This window comes from Cololabis saira, chromosome 13 (genome assembly GCF_033807715.1).
Source record: "Cololabis saira isolate AMF1-May2022 chromosome 13, fColSai1.1, whole genome shotgun sequence".
Classification (NCBI taxonomy): Eukaryota; Metazoa; Chordata; class Actinopteri; order Beloniformes; family Belonidae; genus Cololabis; species Cololabis saira.
Genome location: NC_084599.1, coordinates 19,019,722 through 19,042,878, shown reverse-complemented (window position 1 = coordinate 19,042,878; position 23,157 = coordinate 19,019,722). Strand labels below are relative to the sequence as shown.

The 23,157-nt window shown below is 38.9% G+C and overlaps 1 protein-coding gene across 4 annotated transcripts; it reads left to right on the top strand.

The window, feature by feature from the left end:
* The first annotated feature begins 347 nt into the window (after positions 1-347).
* On the top strand, positions 348-19,975 carry fyco1a (FYVE and coiled-coil domain autophagy adaptor 1a). 4 transcript variants are annotated; one of them, XM_061738136.1, is made up of 18 exons: positions 348-568; positions 1,972-2,050; positions 2,692-2,798; positions 3,066-3,191; positions 3,607-3,713; positions 5,200-5,343; positions 5,418-5,511; positions 5,611-8,115; positions 9,229-9,321; positions 10,092-10,210; positions 10,291-10,458; positions 11,104-11,256; positions 11,395-11,624; positions 14,098-14,251; positions 16,436-16,522; positions 16,625-16,835; positions 18,192-18,301; positions 18,450-19,975. In XM_061738136.1, exons 2-18 carry the CDS (start codon positions 1,990-1,992, stop codon positions 18,523-18,525), a joined length of 4,545 nt encoding a protein of 1,514 aa, XP_061594120.1. In that variant the 5' UTR covers positions 348-568; positions 1,972-1,989; the 3' UTR covers positions 18,526-19,975. The 4 variants fall into 4 exon arrangements, with proteins under 4 accessions (XP_061594120.1, XP_061594118.1, XP_061594117.1 ...); XM_061738134.1 differs by having other exon boundaries at positions 1,939-2,050; XM_061738133.1 differs by having other exon boundaries at positions 1,936-2,050.
* The last annotated feature ends 3,182 nt before the right edge of the window (positions 19,976-23,157 follow it).

The following is a 23,157-nucleotide window of genomic DNA, read 5'->3' as shown; positions in this document are numbered from 1 at the left end:
TATAGTGGATATGGCTGCAGTTTTAATACATTTAAAATACATGAAAGACTTGAGGTCACATGTAAAGAAGGTCATTCGTACTTTGCCCTGCTATTTAAACTCTGATATAAATGTTTCCTTTCCTTTTGTCTTCCACTCAACCAAAGAAAAGTAGGACACTCGTTCACGTGACTTCGTCACATGACCCCACTGTTTACTTCTTACTCTGCAACCAAACTATCCACCTCCTATGTCCCGCCCACCTGCCTCATAGCCATTGGTCAGACTGCTGGATTAGGCTTCGTCATTGGACAGCCTCATGTCAATCAAGATCATTTAAGCATGGTTGTCTGACGCTAAACGCTCCGTGTTGATTGTTATGGGTTTGACTCATTTCTAAAAGTATGTTAAAGTTGTTAGTCTTGTGTTTTTTGGTTCCTAGAAAAAGTGTAGAATGAAATTAGATTATTTAAGTCACTGTTTCCAACCAGTGTCATGGTTATTTTCGTTTGTTAAATGATTAAGTCGTCAAAGCTACGTCACTGGGACGGTTGTGAAACTACGTCTAAGTTGCCAGCTGACTTCTCAAGTATGTTGTATTATTTACTTTAAAATAGTCATAATTACGCCGTGAGGGCCATAACTTGAGTTGTGAAAACTGTTAAATCTGTTTTTATTGATGTTTTACCCCCATTTACGTAATTTGACTACTTTATAGCTAACCAAATCTAAGGTCGGGAAAACATTTTCAACAGGCTTGTCTGTTCATGAAATTTGATATGCATATATTGAGAGGTTATGCAACATGATTATTTGACATTTTGTTTATTTCACTTAGATATTTACGCCGATTTCAATATCCAGTAATGTCTGCTAGAAATACAACCTTTTTGAATATCAACTTGAACTAGTTATTGTAGAAGTTTGAGATTATTATGATTTCAGGACGTTGTAAGTGAAGTAGTACCTCTCTAAATAAACATGTTTATGGGTAATTTAAACATGCAGTCACATAGGTCATTTTCCAGCATTCTTTGCCAGATTGCATTCACTATGTGAGCTTTTGCAAAGTGTGACCACATGATAGATGTAATGGATGGACCGTAAGCAATTTCTAGCCTTAAATTCAAGATCAAACGTTGTTTTATTTTCTTTCTTCTTTGTCTTACTCTTCTGGATTTAACCTTTCTTTTAAAGGACATCACATGTTTCCATCTTGCCATCTCTTTTGCATCTTCCCCTGTTATACCAATCTTCTCTTTAGTTTTTTCTTTTTCTCCTGCCAGCACTCAAACATCCTTCTACCTTATATTCATCATCCCTCCTATTTATGTATCCAAACTATCTTAATCTAACTCCATTTCACTTTGTCTCCAGGGCCTTCAACCCTGGTTTCCCTCTGATTCTGCTTGGTTTTAATCTGATCCATCCTCGTCACTGTCAGATTTTTTTTGTGTCTGTGTTTTAACATTCTGGCCATCCATTGCTGTTATATATTAATGTGACCCTGTCATGAGGCTACAGTGATGTCAAAAACCGTGATTGGTCATTTTTGGTCAGGTACAGCTGAGATATTGATGGGGTTGCTCTGGATTTATTACACATGACCAAATGGAAATCACTGTCATGGGAGTGGATCACATTTAATCAACCACAAATGAACCAATAAAAAAGCCAAAATTATTTGGGAAAAAAAAACCCAAAACATTTATTTTCACTGGTTCCTCTGTTATAAACTGTTTCAAATAAAACTACACATGCATATTTGTTAGACTGATTTTATCCATATGGTAGAATGTTTTGTACCAATTGAGCTGTCTCGCTGTTATCAGACCTCTTATTGATGTGTAGCATATTTATGTGAATCCACTCGGTTTATTTGTGACTACAAACCAGTAACTTTGAATCATTCATGAAAGTCTTTTGTGTCACACAATTTCTAATTCTCTGATTCAGCAGACTGGATGTAACCCTGTGACCTCTGGTTGCCAGGGAGCGAGAAGTGGGGCCATGGCTGCTGGGGCTACGGTCGGGGAGAGCCAACTCCAGAGGATTATCCGAGATCTGCATGGTACGTCAGCCTAATGTCAGCGTGTGCCTCTTTGTGTGTTTGAATGCGTTGATGGTATGTCGTTATTGACTAAAGGGAGGAGAGAGAAAAAAGGAGGAGAAAGAAGAGTTAGACACGTGTGATTTCACAAACTTTGTCAGATTGCTGCCCCACTATTTGGAACTGTCTGACAGTCACTTCATTTTGGAAAGCAAGTATCAGACCTCATGTTTTTGTAGTTAGGGTGTGCTAGAAGCCTCTGTCAGCATGCAGCGAGACAGACAGTGTTTGCTGAGGGTGCACCCATCACGGGTGTCTTTCCAGTTTTTACGATGGATACGAGGCAAGTTTTGAATATACAGCCTACTTGCAGACAAAGATGGGTTAATAGACAATTGAAAATGTGTTGTAGTTTCAATCATCTGCTCTGTTTGTGCATATATGTTTCCTTCCTTTTTTGACATTTAAGGTGCACAAAGCTGTGTTTTCTTTCTGTTTTTAATTGTAATTGCTTCATGTAAGATGTAATTACAATATGTGTTGCTTATACTTTGCATTTTGGTGTTTTCCAGGGTTAATATATGTGCTTCCTGCTATGTCGATCAACTCTATTGCAATCACTACTCTTGGTTTGGTTTTATGACATTGTATCTGAATTTCAGAGGCCGTTGCAGAGCTTGCAAAGGAGTACAGGGAAACTGGGGAGCCAATTACAGATGACAGCACAAATCTACACAGATTCTCCTACAAACTGGAGTATCTGCTCCAGGTGGGATTTTGACTGATTAGTCACATTAGACTCAATGGGTCCCAGATACTCAGTGAAAATGTCAAGAAAACATATAAAATGCAACATGAATTACAAAAATATCTTTGCACATAGTACGTCATTGGGAAATGAATAAATAAATGTTTTAAATTGAACCTCTTCAGATGTATTACTCTTCTGGTGGCCTTTCCTCTGTTAAACTACTCTTGTTTTATTAGATTTCATGTAGGTGTTTAGAAATTGTTTTTTTTTTTATATTTCTTTCAGTTTGACCAGAAGGAGAAGACATCATTTCTTGGTACTAAGAAAGACTATTGGGAATATTTCAATGACTGTCTGGCAAAGATAAAAGGAGCCAACGATGGTATCCGTTTCGTCAAATCCATTGCTGAGGTGTGATTTTCTTGTCATTAAGAGCAACATTGATATATTACCCAGTTCACAAATTAATTATGTAAGCCCTTAAATAATAAGCAAGCTGATAAATCTGTTTTTTCATCCTATTCCTTTTACAATCCTGCATAGGTTTTGGTGCTTTTAATAAATGAGATTCAAGACACATCTATGAATTTAATAGGCTTGTTATGATTCATGTGATTTTAATTCCTAATTAACCTTTTTTGGTTTATCTCTTTTCTTTATTTAATTGTGTATAATTTATAGGAAAAATAAGAAAGTTTCATTTTGGGGTCTTGGAATATTTTATTTTTTTATTCTCTTATGTTCTCTGATGTATTTTGTCCCTTGAGTGTGATTAAGCACCTTTTAAAAGCTATGTGTAAAGTAATGTCTGCTTTTGCTTTGGTAGCTGAAGACGTCTCTGGGGAAAGGCCGAGCATTTATCCGCTACTCCCTCGTACATCAGCGATTGGCTGACACGCTGCAGCAGTGCCTAATGAACCAGAAAGTCACCAGGTAAAACTGTCAGAGCTTTTGCTATCCTTTGTTATCCTTCTATGTAGATGCAAAGACTGATTACTTTATCTTGATCTTTGATTAATTTGCACTGCCACTTTTGACCAGGACATTCTAAAAGACATCCTTGACCTTTGTGAAATTTCCAGGTTAAATAAAAGTTCAATAGTAATTGTAGTATTAATGACAAGATTTCTCCTGAATTCAGTGTATTATAAAACCTGCATAGAGGCCATGGCATACTGCTAGATTTAGACAGGTTGGGTAAAATAACATTTATGGAAACTGAACCAAATATGCTTTGAAAATATTGCTTGTGCTCCATTTAATTAAGTTTAGTTTCTTTTTATTCTTTTTTTCCTGTTTCATTCAGGCTTTAATGCTAAGCAGGACTATTTTCTCTGCTAGAAGTAGAAACATGAAGAACTGTTTCAGTATTAGGAAGTGTTTTTAATTTGTAGGAATTTACCAAAGTCAAAAAGGGTGTGTGTGTTACTGTAGTTATGCATCTTTAATGTGTAATCATGTTGATTTAAATGATAAATGAGTGTTCGAAACAACAGTAAATATTCAGAAACATGCTTCAAAATTATGTTTTACATTTTTTTTTTTTTTTTTTTTTTTTTTTTTTTTTTTAAATCTCTTATTAAAATACTTAATATGGTCCAGGTGTCATGCTTTTATTGATTATTGGCAGAATAAGCTTTTGCACAAAAGTGAGGGGTTTAAAACAAGATCAGACTCTATGAAAAAGAAAATGTGCTTTGTCTCTCACATTCTTCTGCAAAATAAACGTGATCCTGTTGTAAGACTTATGAGGCGGCTGTGGCTCAGGAGATCGGGCAGTCATCCGCCAACGGGAAAGTCAGTACTTTGATTCCTGGTCTTCCAGTCCATATGTCAGTCCATATGCCAGGCACTGAACCCCACATTGCCTCTGATGCATTCATGAGAGTGTTATTCTGTGTGGAATAGTAAAAGCACTGCTTAGAATTAGTAGAAAAATGTACCTGAGCAAATTCCTGTAGGCCAAGAGAGCTCTTTATACATATGTATGTGGTGACAGGTGAATGTGGTTTGTTGTGTAAACTGCGTTAGGTGGTCAACAAGACTTTAAAAGTTCTACTGTATATAAATACTGTTCATTTACCATTGAACTGGCCAGTGTTGCAAGTTGTACTGCGTTCAACCTTAGAAAACATCATAGCTTTAAAAGTACTTGATAGTGGCCACATGACAATGGTTTAAAAGTTATAAATGCATCAGAAAACTGCAGCATATTGCATATATGCAGCAAGTTTTCATCATATTTGACTAATCCTTTAAAACAAGCTTAACTGTCATGTTATTGCAGCTGCTACTTGCGGGTTAAAGTTTCAGATGTTTTCAGATGATCCATGCAGAAGCTCAGACATCTCACATATGGGATTCCCTGCTGCTCTTGTTTCTGGTGATTCTGATCTTTCCTTCACATCTCTTCTCACAGTGACTGGTACTATGCAAGAAGCCCATTCCTGAAGCCCCACCTTAGTGTCGATATAATCAGTCACCTGTATGAGCTCAACGAGGTGCAGTTTGACGTGGCGTCTAGAGGTCATGATCTTGATGCCTCCTGGCCAACATTTGCAAGGTAACAAAGAAGACCAGACAATCTCTTTGGCAGCTGTGATGTTTGCAGCAAGAACATTCTTTTTTGATCAACAGGAGGACATTGGGATCTGCAAATTCACTTGGCCACTTATGGAAACCACCTAGTCGCAGTTCCAGTATCACCAGTCTGGCCAGTACCTATTCACAGGTACGAGTTATTTGTCTCAAATAACATTGTATTTTCATAACTTTAAATCCATTCATAAACCCCCTCCCTTCTTGGCTTATTTCCATTTCAAACATCTAGCAAGCACACGAGTTTCCTTCCAGCCCCGACTATGGACAGGGTCTTATGAATGATCTGAATGAGTCTCTGCCTGCTTGCATAGAAGATGTCAGCACAGCTGAGGACCTTCGTCTGGAGCTAGACCAGTCAGAGCTAAAGCAACGGGAGCTACTTGATAAGGTGCAGCAGCTCGGTGAGGAGGCTTCTGAGCTCAGGGGAGTCGTTGTGGAGCTTCAGAGACAGCTTGATGTGTCACTCGCTGCCCAGGAGGAGCACCAGAGCTTGCAGGCACAACTCAAGGCTGGTCAGGATAGAGAGCAGACTCTGTCTAAAGAAGTTGAAGAGCTTAGGACAGGGGAAAAGGCAAAGGATGTTCAGCATGTCTTACTTCAGGAGAAGCTGTCAGCTGCAGAGGGGAAGAACGTAGAGCTCATGGCCAAGTTGGATGGGATTCTCAATGAGAAGGGCCAGCAGGCAGCCAGTTACTTTGACTCGGCACAGAAGATTCACGAGTTGTTGGACCGATTGAAAGAGGCAGAGAGAGGAAAGATGGAGGCTGTAGGTGAGATGGAAGACAAGAGGAGACACGCAATAAGGCTAGAGGAGGAGCTGACACTCAAGGAGGCAACAGTAAAAGAAAGTGAAACCAAGCTTGAAGCATTAGCTGCATCTGTGTCTGAAGAGAAGGCTAAGTTGGAGGTGAAAGTGGAGGAACAGTGCAGTGTCCTTGAAAAGCTGCAGGGGAGCTTGACGTTGAGGGACAAGGAGGCAAACAACCTACAGAGGCAGCTGCAGGACCTCCAAAGATCTCTAGAGGATAAAGAGAAAGAGTTGGATGAGGTGAAGAGGAGGGCACAAGAAGATATAGATGAAATACAAAAAAATGTTTGCAGTTTGAGAGATTCTTTAGAAGGAGAAGTTGCTACCCTTACAGAGCACCTCAAGAGGAAAGACGCAGAGCTGAACTCTAGCAGTGAGGCATTACAGCAACTAAAAGCCAAGAACCAGAGCTTAAACATAGAGAGAGAACAAATGACCTCCAGCCTCGCTGAACACGAGGGTATGATCAAAGAACAGGCGGCAAAGGCTGAAGACTATGAGGTGCAGTGTGCCGGTCTAATGGAATTAAAAGAAAAACTTCTCAACACAGTGAGTAGAAATGAGGAGATGCAGAAAGAGATGATAGAAAACAGAAAAGTGCTTGAGGCTGAATTGGCAACTTTAAGGGCCTCGGAGAAACAGCTCAGAGGACAGTTGGATGACACCAAGATGACAGTAGATGAAAAAGAGAAGAGACTACGTGAGGAAAACCGCAAGCTGGATGAGAGTCTGCAACGCGCCACCATGGCTGCAAAGCTGTCGGAGATGACCTCCGAGCGGCTGGAGCAGGAGAATCAGAGTCTGCGTGAGGAGCAGGAAATTGTGAAAGCAGCTCTAAGTCGCATGCAGGTAGACTTGAAGAATGTTCACGGGCAGATCGGAGAGTTGGAGAAGAACTTGGGGGCATCACGCAAAAACGAGGCGAGTCTTCAAGAACAGCTAAGAACCAAAGAGGCCCAGATAGAGAATAAAGAGAAGGACTTTGAAAAGTTGTTGTCCACATTAAAAGCGTTAGAGACTAAGGAAAAGGAGCTTGAACTTGCCAAAGCCAACGCAGAAGCAACTTGTGCCAGACAGACAGAGGTGATCGAAAGGATCACATCTGAGAAAAAGGCAATGGAGACGTCACATTTGGAAAGGAATGAGGCTCAAGTGGAGGATAAGCACAAAGTTACCACTAAATTAACTGTGGTTGAAGGCCAGTTGGAGCTTAGCATGAAAGAGGTGTCCAGGCTCCAAGCAGACGTCTTGGACCTGAAGGTGAAAACGCAGAGATCTGAGGAGGAAAAGTTGAAATCCCAAGCACAATTGGAAGTGACAGAAGCCCAAAGAGATGAGCTCAGGTCTCTTACCGAGCAGCTTAAAGGCCAAACGGAAGCATTGAATTCGAACCACGTAGCAGAGCTTATGGAGTGCAAAAACAAAGAAGAAGCCCTTACTGAACAGCGTGATCGAGAGGTTGCTTCCCATGCGGAGTTGGCCATCTCTGCGGCTGCCCTCCGAGAAGAGTTGTCCACCCTGAAAGCTGGAAACAACCGACTAAAATTAGAGAACAATGAGATCCGCGAGGGTCTGCACAGAGCAAACACTGAGACGGCAGAGCTGGGGATGACCATCTGTAAGCTAAGTGCAGAAAAGGAGGACCTCAAAGAGCAATGGGCTGGCAACGCTGCTACAATTGAAGGTTTAGAAAAGAAGGTAGAACAACTGAAGGACTGTATTGAAGGCCTGCAGCTTGAAAAAAACACTTTACAAAAAGAGCTAACACAAAAAGAGGCACTTCCAGAGACTATTACGGAGCTCAAGGAAGAGCTGGAAAAGACAAAGAACAACATGAAAAGTGTCAAGGTGTCCTGCAGAGAGGAGGTGGAGGCTGCCAAGTTCCATATGAGCTCAGAGAGCATGACTCACCAGGTCCAGATCAAGGTAATTTAATCATGACTGATTATCGTGACTTGTAATGCGATCAAGACAATCCTTTTTTTAAATGATTGAGGTGAAAATAAAATGGGGTTCAGTTAATTAATTTTTATCAAATGGACCAACCTATCTCTTCATTTTGTCATCATGTCCAAATGTTGTACTGGTACCATACTCAGTAGGGGGAAAAAATCCTTCATTGACTTTGATTTTTATTTAATTGCAGGTAGCACAAACCCAGATTTTTAATATTATGTCTTACCAACTTTATACAATCTGTTCATCGGCGGACATAAAAACATCACTGCTCACGGCAAAAGCAAGAAGTGTTCTTCTCTTTTCAGCTGTGTTTCTCTTGGTCAGCCGCAACCTTGTCTCTTATAGTGCGGCATGTATTGTACATACAAAGAACCAAAAGCCAAACAGAAGAAACACAAACAGCTGGATGACCTCCATTGTTGTCGTCGCACTAGTATGACGCCTTGCTCGGCGTTTTATCTAAACCCTGCATGGCCAGTGGCCGTCTGACTTGCAGTGGGAACACTCACCTGAATTGGCTGGTCCAGCCCTGACCAAACCGCTCAAACGAAACAGGGTGTCGGGTCTAGCCCTCCTCTTTCTGAGAGACATCTGAACTAGGGTCCAGCCCCTTGTGAATATGGAAATAAAGTTTGTATCCTTTAGCAATCTCCTTGCAATATTTTCAGGCTTTAACCCATTCAAAAAGATGCTGGATGGTAAATCTTTTACTTGTTTGCAATGTTGTCATTTTTCTTTATATAACACTTAAAAAAAACCTCAAGCTCTGAGGATTTTAAGCACACAATTCTTATTCATGTACCATTTTTACTTTTATTAGCACTTAATTACTGTGGACCCCAATTTTTGTAAGAATGCGTTGGATGCCTTATATACAGAAATGGATAAAGTGTATAAACGTGAAATGAAGTTGATAAGAGAAGACAAAATATCATGGATTCATACTCTGCAATTAATTAGATCTCAAATCTAGGATTCACTGCATTCATTCATATTAGTATTTGAAGTTGTAATAGTTTTTTTCCAACCTGCTTGTTAGCATTCAGATGTTAATTTCTTTTTATCAATCTCACATTTCAGAGTGTTAATGAACAGTTGGACGCGGTGAAAGCTCAGCTGGAGGAAGAGCTGAGCAACGTGTCCACCTTGAACGCCAAAGTCTCTGAACTAGAGGTTTGTGTCTTGCAATAATACATGCATTTCATATGTCCTGGACTGGTGATGGTCAAATGTGTGCAGTCTGCGTAGAATACATAATGTTATACACGGGAAACGCATTGGGAGGGAAAAAGCACAAAATCCCCCATTTTTGTCCATACTTTAGTAATGATTCCAGTAGCTGTAGAGATGGAAAGTGTGGATAAAGACATTTAGGGATGAGCTTATATTTTTGAGTTTAAAGAAATAATGCATGGAACTGGAGAAACATAGCCGAAGACAGAACTGTTATGTAATCAGTAAGAACATTTGATGATTTTAGAGTATTTAGCCGTTTGTTTTATTTACTTTTTTTTTTTTTAATAGCTGGTACGGCTCCTTGATTGTGAAAACAGTTTCCTTTCTTTGATTGCAGAATGAATAATAGATGAAAAATATATGTGGTTCTAATCAAATTATTTGATTTCAAAGCTGGCTTTGAGTTCATAACCTACCAACACAGGTAGCAAAAGATGTTAAATCAGTGTTGAATTATGGTCAAAAAGGTTGATTTTTGGTTAAGGTTGATGATTGATGGTGGATTAACCATCAATCATCCAATTCTAATGCCAACATGTAATCAATGTTGAATCAACGTATTCTGTTTGTCTCAGACCAGGCTTCAACATGGATTCAACATCTATTCAATGTTTCTGCCTAACCATATTTCAACATTGATTCCCTCATATTTTGCTATCAGGGTTGTGATTATGAATATTTTATGTTTTTCACAATGTTTGTTAAAGGCTGCCACTGAGGAATATTTGCAACTAATAGGCGAGAAAGATGATTACATCACAAAGACAGAAGCAACCATTCGTGAGAATAACGACGAGATTCAGCAGCTCAGAAACGCAGCAACCAGGTGCGGATGTCAACATCATTACCATCAATTCATATCACAACGAATAAAGAAGATTTTGATTCACTGTTTTCTCTTCTTAGTGCTGAAGAGGCACACTTTAATGTGCAAAAGGTGTGTGAGGAACTGAAGCAGAAACTAGAGGCAACAGAAGCTGACAAGCAAAGCGAGCATCTGAAGATGACTGCAGAGATCGATGACCTCAACAGAACCAAGATGAACCTTGAAGAGCGGCTCATTGAGCTTATAAAGTATGACCTCCTTCTGTAAACGCTACCCAAAATGCTGTCAGTTGAAACAGTCAGAGGGATTTTCAATGAAAGTAGCACTCAGCTTTGTTTTCTCTTTGAATTTCAAGCATTTTGTTGCTTTTGCTTGCACTTTCATGGTCACTAGGAAATGTCTGGTTTGAATTGATTCTTCTGTTAAGAGAAGTCAACAGCAATTATGGAAAGGTTAGGGATAAAGGAAGTGAAGTATGGTGGGGAACCATTACTGAAGCAGATAACAGATTTCTTTTTTCTGTTCAGTGACGCTGTTACCTCCAAAGCTCTTATACTCAGCGGGGTAAAACAATATATTTAGTCAGTTCCCGTGGCATTTGTGCACAAGTTCAGCCTTGTGGACTCTTGTATCATAAGTCACCTTCTGCATTTTTCAGCTGGGGTTTGGGGAAATTCAAGTTCCTTGCAAAGTTCCATTGTTTAGTATCTGCAGCATTTCTCCACCAAATTATGGTTTAGTCTAAGTACATATTTAATTTTATATACAAAATTACTGTGCATGTAATGTATAAGTGCAGGTTATGAGTTTCCAAACACCTGCCAACATGTGTTAAGATGTCACTGAATGACACTAAATTCCTGTGTACTTCTGTGTTTTCTGAATTCCACCAGGGACAAAGATGCTCTGTGGCAGAAGTCAGACGCTTTGGAGTTTGAGCAGAAGTTGCGAGCGGAAGAGCGCTGGTGGTTGGTGGATAAGGAGGCCACACACTGTCTGGGCTGCCAGGGCCAGTTCACCTGGTGGCTGCGCAGACATCACTGCAGGTCTGCTTTAACTCATCGTCAAGCCTGTTGTAGTTGCTCAAGGCTGGTCCTACCCTGACTGGATTTGCATGCTGCATGCAGCAGCTCTGTCACAACATGTGTGACTTGTTTGTAACTTGTTTATTTCTACTGTTCTAGGCTTTGTGGACGCATCTTCTGTTATTACTGCAGCAACAACTTCGTGATGACCAAGCACAGTGGGAAGAAGGAGCGGTGCTGCAGAGATTGCTACACCGAGCACAGTGCGGTGGTGGAGAGGTTCACAGAAGCAGAGCTGAGTCCTTCCGATGTTCTGCCTCCTCCCCCTGGAGCTGGACCTCAGCCACCTCTGGAACCAGCTCCGTATAAACCCACTCCCAGGGTAACGGGTAAGTCACGTTGTTCCCCTGTCCTCGCTCTTACAGTAGGTCAACAGGACATATTTAAGCAGAAATGAGAATAAAGACTTTTTTTTTTTTACCAGTGAGGAAGAGGGATCGAAACTTTTGGTTTGAATCTTTTATTTAGCACACAAAAGGGAAGATGGTGACATTTAAATCAGGAGAAAAACATTGTTTAACTTTTATTTTCAAATCGCACTTCCCAAAACAAATGTCTGCAGAAATACCTGCATTTCTGCAGAAATGTCAGTAGACACAGGTTATCTCTGCACTCAAAAATCCAAGTTAAAAACGTAAACAAACCAGACCCAGTAATGCTTGCAGCCTTTTCTAGGTCAAGCCTCATCCCAGATGGCATAAGGCCAAGTGGAAGACTGTCCCATGCTTTGATAAATCAAGATTTTAATTTTATTTGGAGTGACATAGTTGTTGACTGGAATGCATTCCTCTCCATCACACAAAGTAGCCGAACCCTTTAGAAATCAGTGTTTTTTCTGATCTAATTTGCCATAAAATGTGATCTGATGTTCATCTTCAAGTCAATAATAGACAAACGTGGTGTGATTAAGCTGACACCCAAACAATTATAATTTTTCATGTCTTTATTGAACATACCCATTAAATATTCCTGGTGGTTAATGTAAGTGAAGTTTCAGGCTAAGACACTAACTAAAGCTACTTGGATTCAGTAGATTGCACTCGTAGGGTGCAATTGCTGTTCTGATATTGGAGGTATAGTGTTGAGCTACTTGCTCTTCATAGCAGCTTTTGCTCTTATAGAGCTGGGGCGATATATTGGTATGTTAATATACAGTAATCCCTCGTTTTTCGCGGGGGTTACATTCCAAAAAGAACCCGTGGAAATCCGTGAAGTAGTAACCTTTATTTTATTTTTTAAATGATAATACAAGGCTTTGATTGGAGAGATCAGCCCCGCCCCACCGCGACCCGAGTTATTGGATTTGAACAGGAGAAAATGAAAAATGATTATGAAAAAAATACAATAAGTACAGTAGGACAAATTGTGATTTGCACGTATTTCACTGCTCTTCTGATGCCGCTGCATCCTGACTCACTCTGTAGCGTCTTTTTCTTCTAAAGCCCGCGGTGCAGGTGTCTTTCGAGAGAAGAACATAGTTATGGGTATTTGTTGTCGCTCTTTTTTTCTAGACAAAGATTCTTATAAACCGACTTTATTGCCATGTACAACAGCGCTATAACCGTTGGTCTGCTGCTGTCAGTGCCACAAAACCAAGGCAACAGGCCAATTCCAGGCCCTGTCTACCTTCTGCTTCAACGCTCGCTGCAAGTTGTATTTACCCCCCAAAAGAAATAAGTGCAAACAGACTAAAAAATATTTGGATTACCCTACAACATTGCTAAAGATATGGTCCCGGCTGAAATAATGGAGAAAGATGGCTTTTTTCTCCCAAAACAATAAACTGAAACACTGTTAGAGGTTACGCACAATCTACCCGTGTCCACAGGAAATTACATTTTTAAATTCCAATTTTTGTAAACATTGTTAATAATATGAGAACAACAGCCTCAGTTCTAATCTGTGTTGATTTCACGTCAGCCCGTGACTTTGAATTCACCTAGACATGATGTACAGTATAGTATGGAGGACCAAAACTGACATTATTAAAAATAAAAGCTGAAATATAAGTATATATTTAGATTTTCCAGAAATCAATACAGTAAAGTAAAATGAGGAGACGAGGAAATGTAAAAACAAGGAATGCATGTATAGGGAAAAGGAAGAAAAATTAAATGTATGTATGTACCGGTATGTATACATTTCCTGACAAAAATGCTCCCATTCCCACGCTTAGCTGAAATCCATCCACATGTTTTGTATACCTCATTCATCGTGCTTTGGGCCACGGAGTGTCTATCCCAGAAATCATTGTACAAAAGATGGTGTGTGTGTTTGTGTGATGCTGTTTAAGGTCCGGCATCAGTGCTGGTGTAGGCGTCCTTTAATGCCTGTAGCATGAAGTCATCATAAATGCTGAATAGTTTTGAAGAACATATGCTGCCATCCAGAAGGAATCTTTTTCATGAAAGGTCTTTAAAATAGGTGGTAGATTATAAAATAATAATAAAAAACAATGTATAATATAGGCCCCAAAAATTGGATTATATTATATTATATATATTAAGAAAGAAGTGGACAGTATTTTTCCTGTCTGCACTACATTAACTGATATTTACGATTCCCAAACTGTTAGTGCTGTTGAGAGAAGAAGTAATGCACCATTGTGATAAATGTGTCCCCAACCAAATTTATTTGCTGTAAGTGTTGCTCCTCCATGTCTCCATTTTTGGTTAAATGTAGTTCTTGCATGTACTGCATAAGTAATGAGATTCTGTGTTTTATTTCCATTTAAAACAAGTTTACTGCTTTAATGTCATTACTTAAATTTAGAAAAATTAACTGTAGTAATTATTTTCCCAGTTATCGACCCCAGTAACAGGTCTGATGACGGAGCATTTGACATCATCACAGAGGAGGAGGTGAATGGCGTCTACGACAGTGACGTTGCATCTCAAACGACGGGAGGCTCCCTGGAGGGGGAACAAGACCTACGGCTTCCAGGAGCAATGGAAATGTAAGTGTAACATTTATCTGAGGGCTGAGCTGTGGGATTCAGGTGAGGTGTGGCAGGAGGTCGCGTCACTTTGGTGAACACGCTGGTGTAGATTCTCAGTCATCCAGACAATGGTAGTTCTCCAAGGCTTAAATGAAGATAATCTGGCTTCTGTTTTTTGGTTCTGTAAGATTTTTCATTATTCATCCAGAGGATTTTGACAGTTTAAACTGATTTATGGTGGAGGTTGAAGTATATACGCTGTTCAAGTTGTATCCCAATCACTGGTGAGTCATTAAAGGCTTTTGTTCTCTGTAAGTTGTTTACCTGTGTTTTGCTAGGTGTTTATGGAGATGTTGTCTAGTTTCTTTCCTCACTGCACTGGACGTCATATGCAGTGCTACTCAGTTCCTGTTTGTGGGTTTTGTCTCGCACATTTCCAAAAGTTGAATCAAAGTGCTTTACAGAAACATTAAAACATCATCACATAGCAGAAAATAAAAAGCATGAATTAGAATTTAAACAAAAAAGAAGAATAGATAAAAACAGTAGTTAAAATATGATCAAGTTTTGAAACTCAAGCTCAAAAGGAAAATTGCAGGTTTGGAACTTCATTCAAATGCAGCCGAGAACAGGTGTGTTTTCAACCTGGACTTAAATAAGCTGAGCCTTTGGGCTTTGTGTGAGGGTGGTGTTCGATTTTAAGTGGACTGGGATGTCATGCTTGGAAAATATCCTTCTTAATTTCTCAGACACTCCTGGTTAATATGGAGGAACAACCTTTTTTCCTGTCTTTTTTCTTCTTTTACTCTGTTTAGTACTGTGGTGTTTTTTGTCCCTGAGTTCTTGGTTGACTTAACAAAGGCCCAGATTGAATAGATCTGAAGTGTTACTTTGATCTGTTTGTGCTGCTTGTCTTTTTCCTCTGTCATCGTGGGGATAGTCTGAGCTAGAGGGTGTAGAGTTCTGATAATGGATAGCTCATGCTCCAGTGGATGAGGTGAATGGAAAGCAGATGCCGGTTGGTCTCTGCTCAGTGGTGTAGAGATCTGGATTTCAGATTTTATTTTGCATCCAAATAGCAAAAAAAGCTGTCATTTTTTGACTGAAACATTCATGTGATAGAGGATGGAAGTCTGAGGTACACTGAGAACTTGCACGTACAAATCAAAATCTGCTTTTGGCGGCTCGGATCTCCACACCAGTCAGTTCGAATTGACATTGCCATCCGGATGGAAGGTAATACATCTTCAAGAAGTTTGATTCCTTTGAATTTCAGAGGGAAAAGTCAGTCAGTCACTAAAAAAAAAGAAACAAAGAAAACACACAAAACACCCCAGCAGTGAGCATATGCAGAACTTTGTGTTATCAAAAACACACCTTCAATCTGAAAGGGTAAATCAAAACACATTCACATGTACTTTTGATGATTTAATGATATAAATAAAATGTAGACAACAGAAAGGACATTAAGTTTTCTGTAGTATTAGAGTTGCTTGATTCAAAATTACCAAATACAGAATCTTGAAGGGGTTTTAACTTATTGTCCTCCTCACTGATCCCTTTGTTGTTGCACTGTAACTAAGAATTAACTCATGGTTTTCCGTGGATAATGCCTCTTCCAGTTTTCAATTGCGTAAACTCCCATTATGTTTCGCTCTGGAAACCTCCCCAACAGAAGGTGCTTGATTTTCAGGTTTCTAAAGCTTAATGCTAGCATTAATGCTGTAAAGATGTGATGTTGCAGATAACTACTTGTTAGTGTCCAGCTAGACTGACTTCGAGGATCTAAACTCTTGGAATACCCATGCTGGGTGGCCATTCACCGCGAGTAGTAATGCATGTATGTCTTAGCTGGATCTGGTGTCTAGGTCTAACACAAAGCTGAAGATGTGGCCATGCAAGACATTTATCAAAGTTAAGCACATATATTTGTCTAACATTATACAACTGGGTTAAAATGTACAAAAATGTTCTGATGGTCCATTACAATGCACAGTCACTAATCTGAGGGTAAAATTGATCGTCCAGTTGAAATGCACGGCCATGATGCATGTTCCCAAGATAATTTGAAAAAAAGCACTGTTGGCTACAGCCAGCAGTGACTCATGGTAAAATAAACCGTTTTTCCTCTCTTTTATCATGTCTCCATATTTCACAAAATAATTTCTTCCCTTTGTGGATTTTCTGTGTTGGATTTTGCAGAGGCACAGGAGATGTGACCCCTGATGAGGAACAAGTGCCCACTGTTCAGGATTCAGAGATTAACCTTCTCAAATCAGGAGAGATCACGTGAGTATTAGTTTTGATCTGTTATATACAGGCATGATTGATTAGTCCCTTCACAAATAAATACGTCTCTAATGCTCCTTAAACTAAAATCTATCGTTACAGAATGGCTGTCCCCCTCAGCACTGATGAGATTTCTCAGTTTGGTGACGGTTCCAGAGAGCTCTTCATCAAATCCAGCTGTTACAGTGTCATCACCGTCACTGTGGCCGACTGTGGGCCTAGTATTAGCTGGGTGTTTTCCTCCGAACCCAAGAGTATCTCTTTTAGCGTTGTTTATCGGGAATCCTGTGACACTCAGGTGGAACAGTCAAAGGTAGACTTGCTTATTGCATGTGGTTTAACTTTAACACAGTGTGTTGTGTGATCTACGCAGAGAATCGGGCCACTTTACTTCATCTTTCAACGATGATGAGCCTGTGAAAACCACTGCAGGTTGACGGTGTGGACATCCTGGACTGAATATGTCAGGGGCTTTAAACAATTTATGACCTCCCCTTGTGCCGTCGTCTCTTATTAGTGTTTTCTATTTTGTGATATTTCTTTTTTCTTTCTTTCTTGTCTTAAACATTTGACTTAATTGACAGCTAAAAAGACATTCAGTAACATTGATAATGACTATTTGTTTCCCCTGGTAACATCACGAGCCACATTGTTCAATCCTGATACAATTTTGACTTGGTAAAGATCTAATTTGACCGTTCACATTCACTTTCAGGACTGCTTTTATGTAAACCTGAAATTCCTCTGAAATGCTTGTCCTCAAGATACCCTTTGGTATTTGTCATTACTACACAACAGAACAGAAACGTTAGGTTGGCGAGTCCATATTGAGGACAGTTGATTCCACGAAGGATGCAAAGAGTTCAGAAAGTAAACTCGTATCTTTCTCATTATTTAGCTCAAGATGATTTGTCTGACAGTATCTGGATTACTGTCTCTGTCCTCTGTTGTTTCTGATTTTTGCTGTGCTGTTTGGCCCAGCAGAGGTCAGAAAAGCCAACTCAACCACAAATGATATACTAAACATAAAGCACAATACCAGAGTGATGGAATGACTGCAGATGCGGATGAACTGCAACATCTGCCAGGAGCACTTACAAGGCAGGATCATCTAATCAGTCCAACCACGACATAAAGAAAAAGCTTCCATTCACCACTTTCATTAAACACAGTATATTATTTAAAAGAAAAACATGCAATTAAAGTGAATCATTTGAAATGACACAATTTATGTACATTGCATTGATAGTGGGTAAACGCCAGCAGTCAACAACGTATTGCATGAATATTCATGTAATCTCAATAGGACAACTGAAAAATTATCTGCTCATGATTTTAGTTTATTTACAAAACAGATTATTTTATAAGCATCCATGTTTAAAACAAAGCAGCTTTTCTCTTTTAAACCAAACTTCATTCTTATTTTCTCTTTGGAACATGAAAGAGAACTTTTATTTTCCTTCAATTGTTCATTTTATATACCTGCTAAAACGTTCTGCTTTTGGTTTAATAATTTGTCTGGAGAACTGGTGTTATTAGGGGAGAAAGTTAGAGTGGAATCTTCCACTCGATGATAAATAATCCAGAACAGAGGAGAAGTTGGACCGTTTCTGGCAAATGTTTCAGTGCAGGGATTTACTTGTGACCAGTGTTTCTGTTCTGCTCTCAGGTCCTCATTCCTCTCACTCGTTGCAATTCCCATAAAGAGACAATTCAAGGACAGCTGAAAGTGCGGCACCCCGGCCTCTACACCCTCATCTTTGACAACTCCTTCTCACGGTACGAAGTGCACAGATATTTCATGCCTTCTAAATAGAAGAAGCATAATTTTCATCATCCTCTGTGTCTGCATGTGCATTTGGTCTTTAAGCTGTCTGTTGTCCCCCAGTGTCTCCTGATTTTTTGATTAAATGCTATTTTTCAACAGTTTCATCTCCAAGAAGGTTTTTTACCATCTCACCATGGAGAAGCCCATAATCTACGACGGAAGTGACGGCCCCTGATGTGTAACTCTACAGACGCTCCCGCAGAGGTCGCCTTCTCTGTGACGGCTGAAGGGAAACTGACAAGTTGACATTTCAGTGGCTTTTCCTCCTCTTCTGTGCTGCAAACCAAGTGTTTTATGTGTTTTTATATTTTAGAAATGTTGATTTTTATTTGATCTAGAGGTGTTGTGTCACCCAAGTAAGTCATTGTTTAAAAAAGGAAAACTGTTTTATAATGTTAGAGCTATGCAAGTTTGAGCACATTTACTGTAGTCTCCTATAGTCTCCAAGTAATCTGAATACTTTTCTTCAAGTTACTCTGGTTTTTCTTCTTTTTTTTTTTTTTATCTTCTTGATTTAGGAGTCTTCAATTTTTTTCTTTAATTGAATTTTTTCCAAATATGCTGTAAGATTTTGCAGATGGACAATCATCACAAGTAGCACTAGCAATGTTTTTAAATTCACCTGAATTTTTTTTTTTTATTTAAATTTGTGCTTTTATTTGTAACCTCCCCCTCTACCCCGAAAAAAACAAAGACGAAGAACTGCAGGCCAGTGTTTTACTTGCTGCAAGTTCTGAAATTAGCTTTTAAAAAGCACAGTTTGTGTTTCATAACAAAGCACAAACCTTTGTGCAAACCTCAGGATGAGAACATAGTCGTCTCGGTAGCATGTCCTAAAAGAACACAGAAGGAACTAACAGAACACCACAGACTTCTTACTTTGTGAGGAAACCTGCACACCAGCTTTCTCCATCCAGCCTGCGCTGAACCTACACCGTGTACGTTCAGACTCTAGATAGTTTGTGTTGTTACAGCGGCTTGAAGTTAAATTATTCTATTGATTGTCAGCTACAGAGCCACTGTATCTTTAAAGTGCCTTTTAGTTCTACTGGCCAGGGACTAGTTTGCTTTAATAATGGTATGTGTGACCATTTGTTATCCTCACAAACCATCACACAAGGTTTCACCTAAGTCACATTGAGCACAGTCACATATGTTTGTATCAAGTAAAGGGATTTTTTTTTTCCACATTTGGCTTTTATTTTAAATTCTGGAGTTGTTTTTGACGTAGTATTAGATTACACTCTGTTTTGGGTCACTCGTGGACTCGGTCTTAACACTACTTAGCCAGCAATACATCCTGCTTTTGGAGAAGTCGGTTTGTGTTTCATATGACGACTTTTCTACTTCTGAGGGATGGTAATATATGCACATTGTACTCAAATCCTCATCCTATTTCCTCTACAGACCTGCACTTTGCAAATTATATTTTTAATTGTCATAAACAAAACTCTTGATATTGGTCAAATAGTTTGCACAGGGACAGATTTTTCTACCTACTTTTTTTGAAGGATTCTTTTAAGGGGAGTAAAAAAGTGTGGAAAATCGTTGTGACAGGTGCTGAGTGTTGTAACTCAAATCAAATGTGTCAAACACCAAGTAAACATGAATAAAATATGAGAGTGATGACGTGTCTCTCGTTCACTGATCTGTCTGGTACACTGCATGTCTGTTTGGACTTTCACAGTTTCAAGATCAACATTTTACTTCTCCAAACTTCTCTCCTCAATCTGACAACAGCGGGCAGCTATAGTTACAAGATTCTTGAGCTCTGTGTAAACGGGAGAGATCTTTGTTTGTCATCAAGCTTTAGAAAACACATGATTAGACAGTATTCTGTGTACTGTGTATCAAACCTTCAGATAATACAAGTCATTTTAATGAGACTACAGGAGGAATATTTCTTAAATTTGATATATATAAATATAGATATACAAAAATACGAAACAAAACCATTAGAATTTTTTTTTTTCTACAGGGATCCATCTCCATCTTAGTCTGCCATCTGCATCTTTTCTGCCACAACAATCATGTGCAAATCTTCTTTCACTGCATCCAGAAATCTTCCCTTTGATCTTTTCCATTCCCCGGCCAGCAGCTCCAGTGCCTTTCTAACAACTTATTCACTATCTCTCCTCCTCTATTTGTCCAAACCATTTTAATCTCATCTCTTTCTTTATCCTCTCTGTTCCGCTGATGCGCTTATTGAAAATCTCAATGTCTCCAACTCTGCCATCTCCAGTTCTGCTTCCCATTTCTTGCTGAGTGCTGCTGTCTCTAAGACATAGATGAGGGCTGGTCTCAAACCATCTTTTAAGCATTTTCCTTTCCTTTCACTGCGACTCTTGTCATAGATGCTTCCAGAAACTCTTCTCCTCCCATTCCACGCTGCCTGCAGTCTTTTCTTCACCTCTTTTTCAGACTCCCAATGCTGAACCGTTTGGCCAAAGTATTTAAACTCCTCAACCTTCTTCCCCTCCAATCCTTGCATCCTCGCCATTCCTTCTCTTTTTCCTCTGTTGTCATTTACACACAGGCATTCGGTCCTGCTCCGAATGACCTTGCATATGTGTTGCATGGCAGGTTTTCTTCTAACCCGCTCGCTCCCTACTCTCACTACACATGACAATGTCATCTGCGAACACCATCGTCCGTGGAGGATCCTGCTGACCTCATGCGTCAACCTATTAGCCATAGCTATGGCAAACAAGAGGGGGATCTGGGTCAATTCTTTCCGTGTCAAACTCTATATCATCAGCCTTAATGTTTGTGTCAGAGGGCTGGTTGTATAACTACTGCACCTAAATGCATTTTCTATTTTTTAAACATAATTTCCTCTGCATTTAACAACTCATAAAAGACACACATTGATTGCCATTCAAGAGGCATGTCCTTGTTATCAAGATAAAATGAGGTGCCAGATTTTGCCCACAGGCCTTGAGGTTGACATTTCTGCTTGATGCAGTCCCACTTCTACCTGATAGCAGACTGTCACTGCTAATACACATCTCACCGTTGTCATGCTGCTCTTTTATACATGTCCTGAACCACTTCAACATACTTTTCTGTCTCTCTAGGCTTCGTCATGCAAACATTAACACAATTCCTGCCTTAGCATTCTCATCAACGTTTTAATTTTAAATCAACAAAGACACCAGTGCACCTCCTTGTGGCCTCCCTTGTATTTCTCTCTCAGCTTTCTCAAAGTAGCCTACACTTAAAAAAGGCCACCTAGATTTAATCAGAGATTAATTCTTTCATTTTGATTGATGTTAATAAATTATCTCTTATTATAAAGAAAACCAAATTCATGGTATTTGGAAACCAAGCTGGAAGTAATATTAAATTAAAAATATTTAATACTGAAATTGAAAGGGTTTGAGAGACCAAATTCCTCGGTGTTGTGATCGATCATAAACTTATTGGGAAAAAACATGTTGAATTTAAGGGAAAGTCACAAAATCAATAGCAATCATGTACAAAACGAAAGACATGCTAGCTAAATCATAAAAGTTTATACTTAATTTACTGTTCACTAATATTTCCTTATTTAACATCTGGAATTATGGGGATCTACGTTTAAAACCATGACTGATAAAATTGTTTTACTACAAAAACGAGCTATACGCATAATAAATAAAGCGGGATATTATGATCATACTAATCCATTATTTTTTAATTCTCATATTCTGACGTTTAGAGACTTGGTTTATTATAAAACAATGCAAATCATGTTTAAAGCAAAACATAAAACATTACCAGACAGTGTGCAGAAGTTTTTCATAGCGTCTGAGAGTAAATATGAGTTAAGAGATGGATGCAGATTTTTGTTACCAAAAGCGATAAAATAAGTTTAAAAAAATACAGTCTTCTTCTTCGTCCAGCTGTGGAATAGATGATCTCAAACTTAAGCAATGTACTTCATTTGTTATGTTTAAAAAATCATTATGTGTATTTATATTTGGGAGTTATGGCTGTAATTGAAAAAAGGGGAAAAGAGATATGTATATGCATCTACGTGTGTACATGTACAGTATGTATGCAAGTGTACAGTATGTACAGTATAGGTATATCATATGTTTGCTTTTTGTTTGTTTTTTTGGTTGTTTTTTTGCTATTTTTTTTTTTCTTCACACTTGACACCATGTATCGTGTAGCTTAAATTGTGTAGTAGGCGGGCATTAATAAGCTCTGCTTCTGCCTGAGCCTTTTTCAGTCAAATTGTTAAAAAAAATGTCTCTTCCTTGTTGTCCCTTGTTGTTGTATACTGTATATGACTGAAATAAACTTAAACTAAACTAAACTAAAAAATATACAGAGGTGGAAAAAGTACTGAAAAATTGTAATTGAGTAAAAGTATCTTTACTTTGCTTAAATTCTACTCAAAGTAAAAGTAAAAGTACTCATCTAAAAATGTACTCGAGTAAAAGTACAAAAGTACTTCATTTAAAATGTAATTTGAGTAAAAGTTACTTTCAGTTATTTAATGCAAAAAAAGGATGAGTCACGAATCAAATCCAGCACAAGTTGTTTTAATCAACTTCGAGGCATATTAAAGTACACATCCACACTTGTAAAAGCTCAGCTGAGCTCAGTATCATGATCCTTTTACTTCCGCAGAACAGGTCAAAAAGGACAGTCACAACCTGTACTGTAAAGTGCAAACTATTTTCAGTCATATTGTCCAACCGACAACACTAAAACCAGAATCAAAGTATTCAAACACAAAATAAAGTGCCCAATGCTGCAGGATCCTGCTATTCACAATAAACCAAAATAAAATGCCCACAAGATTTTCACCATAAAT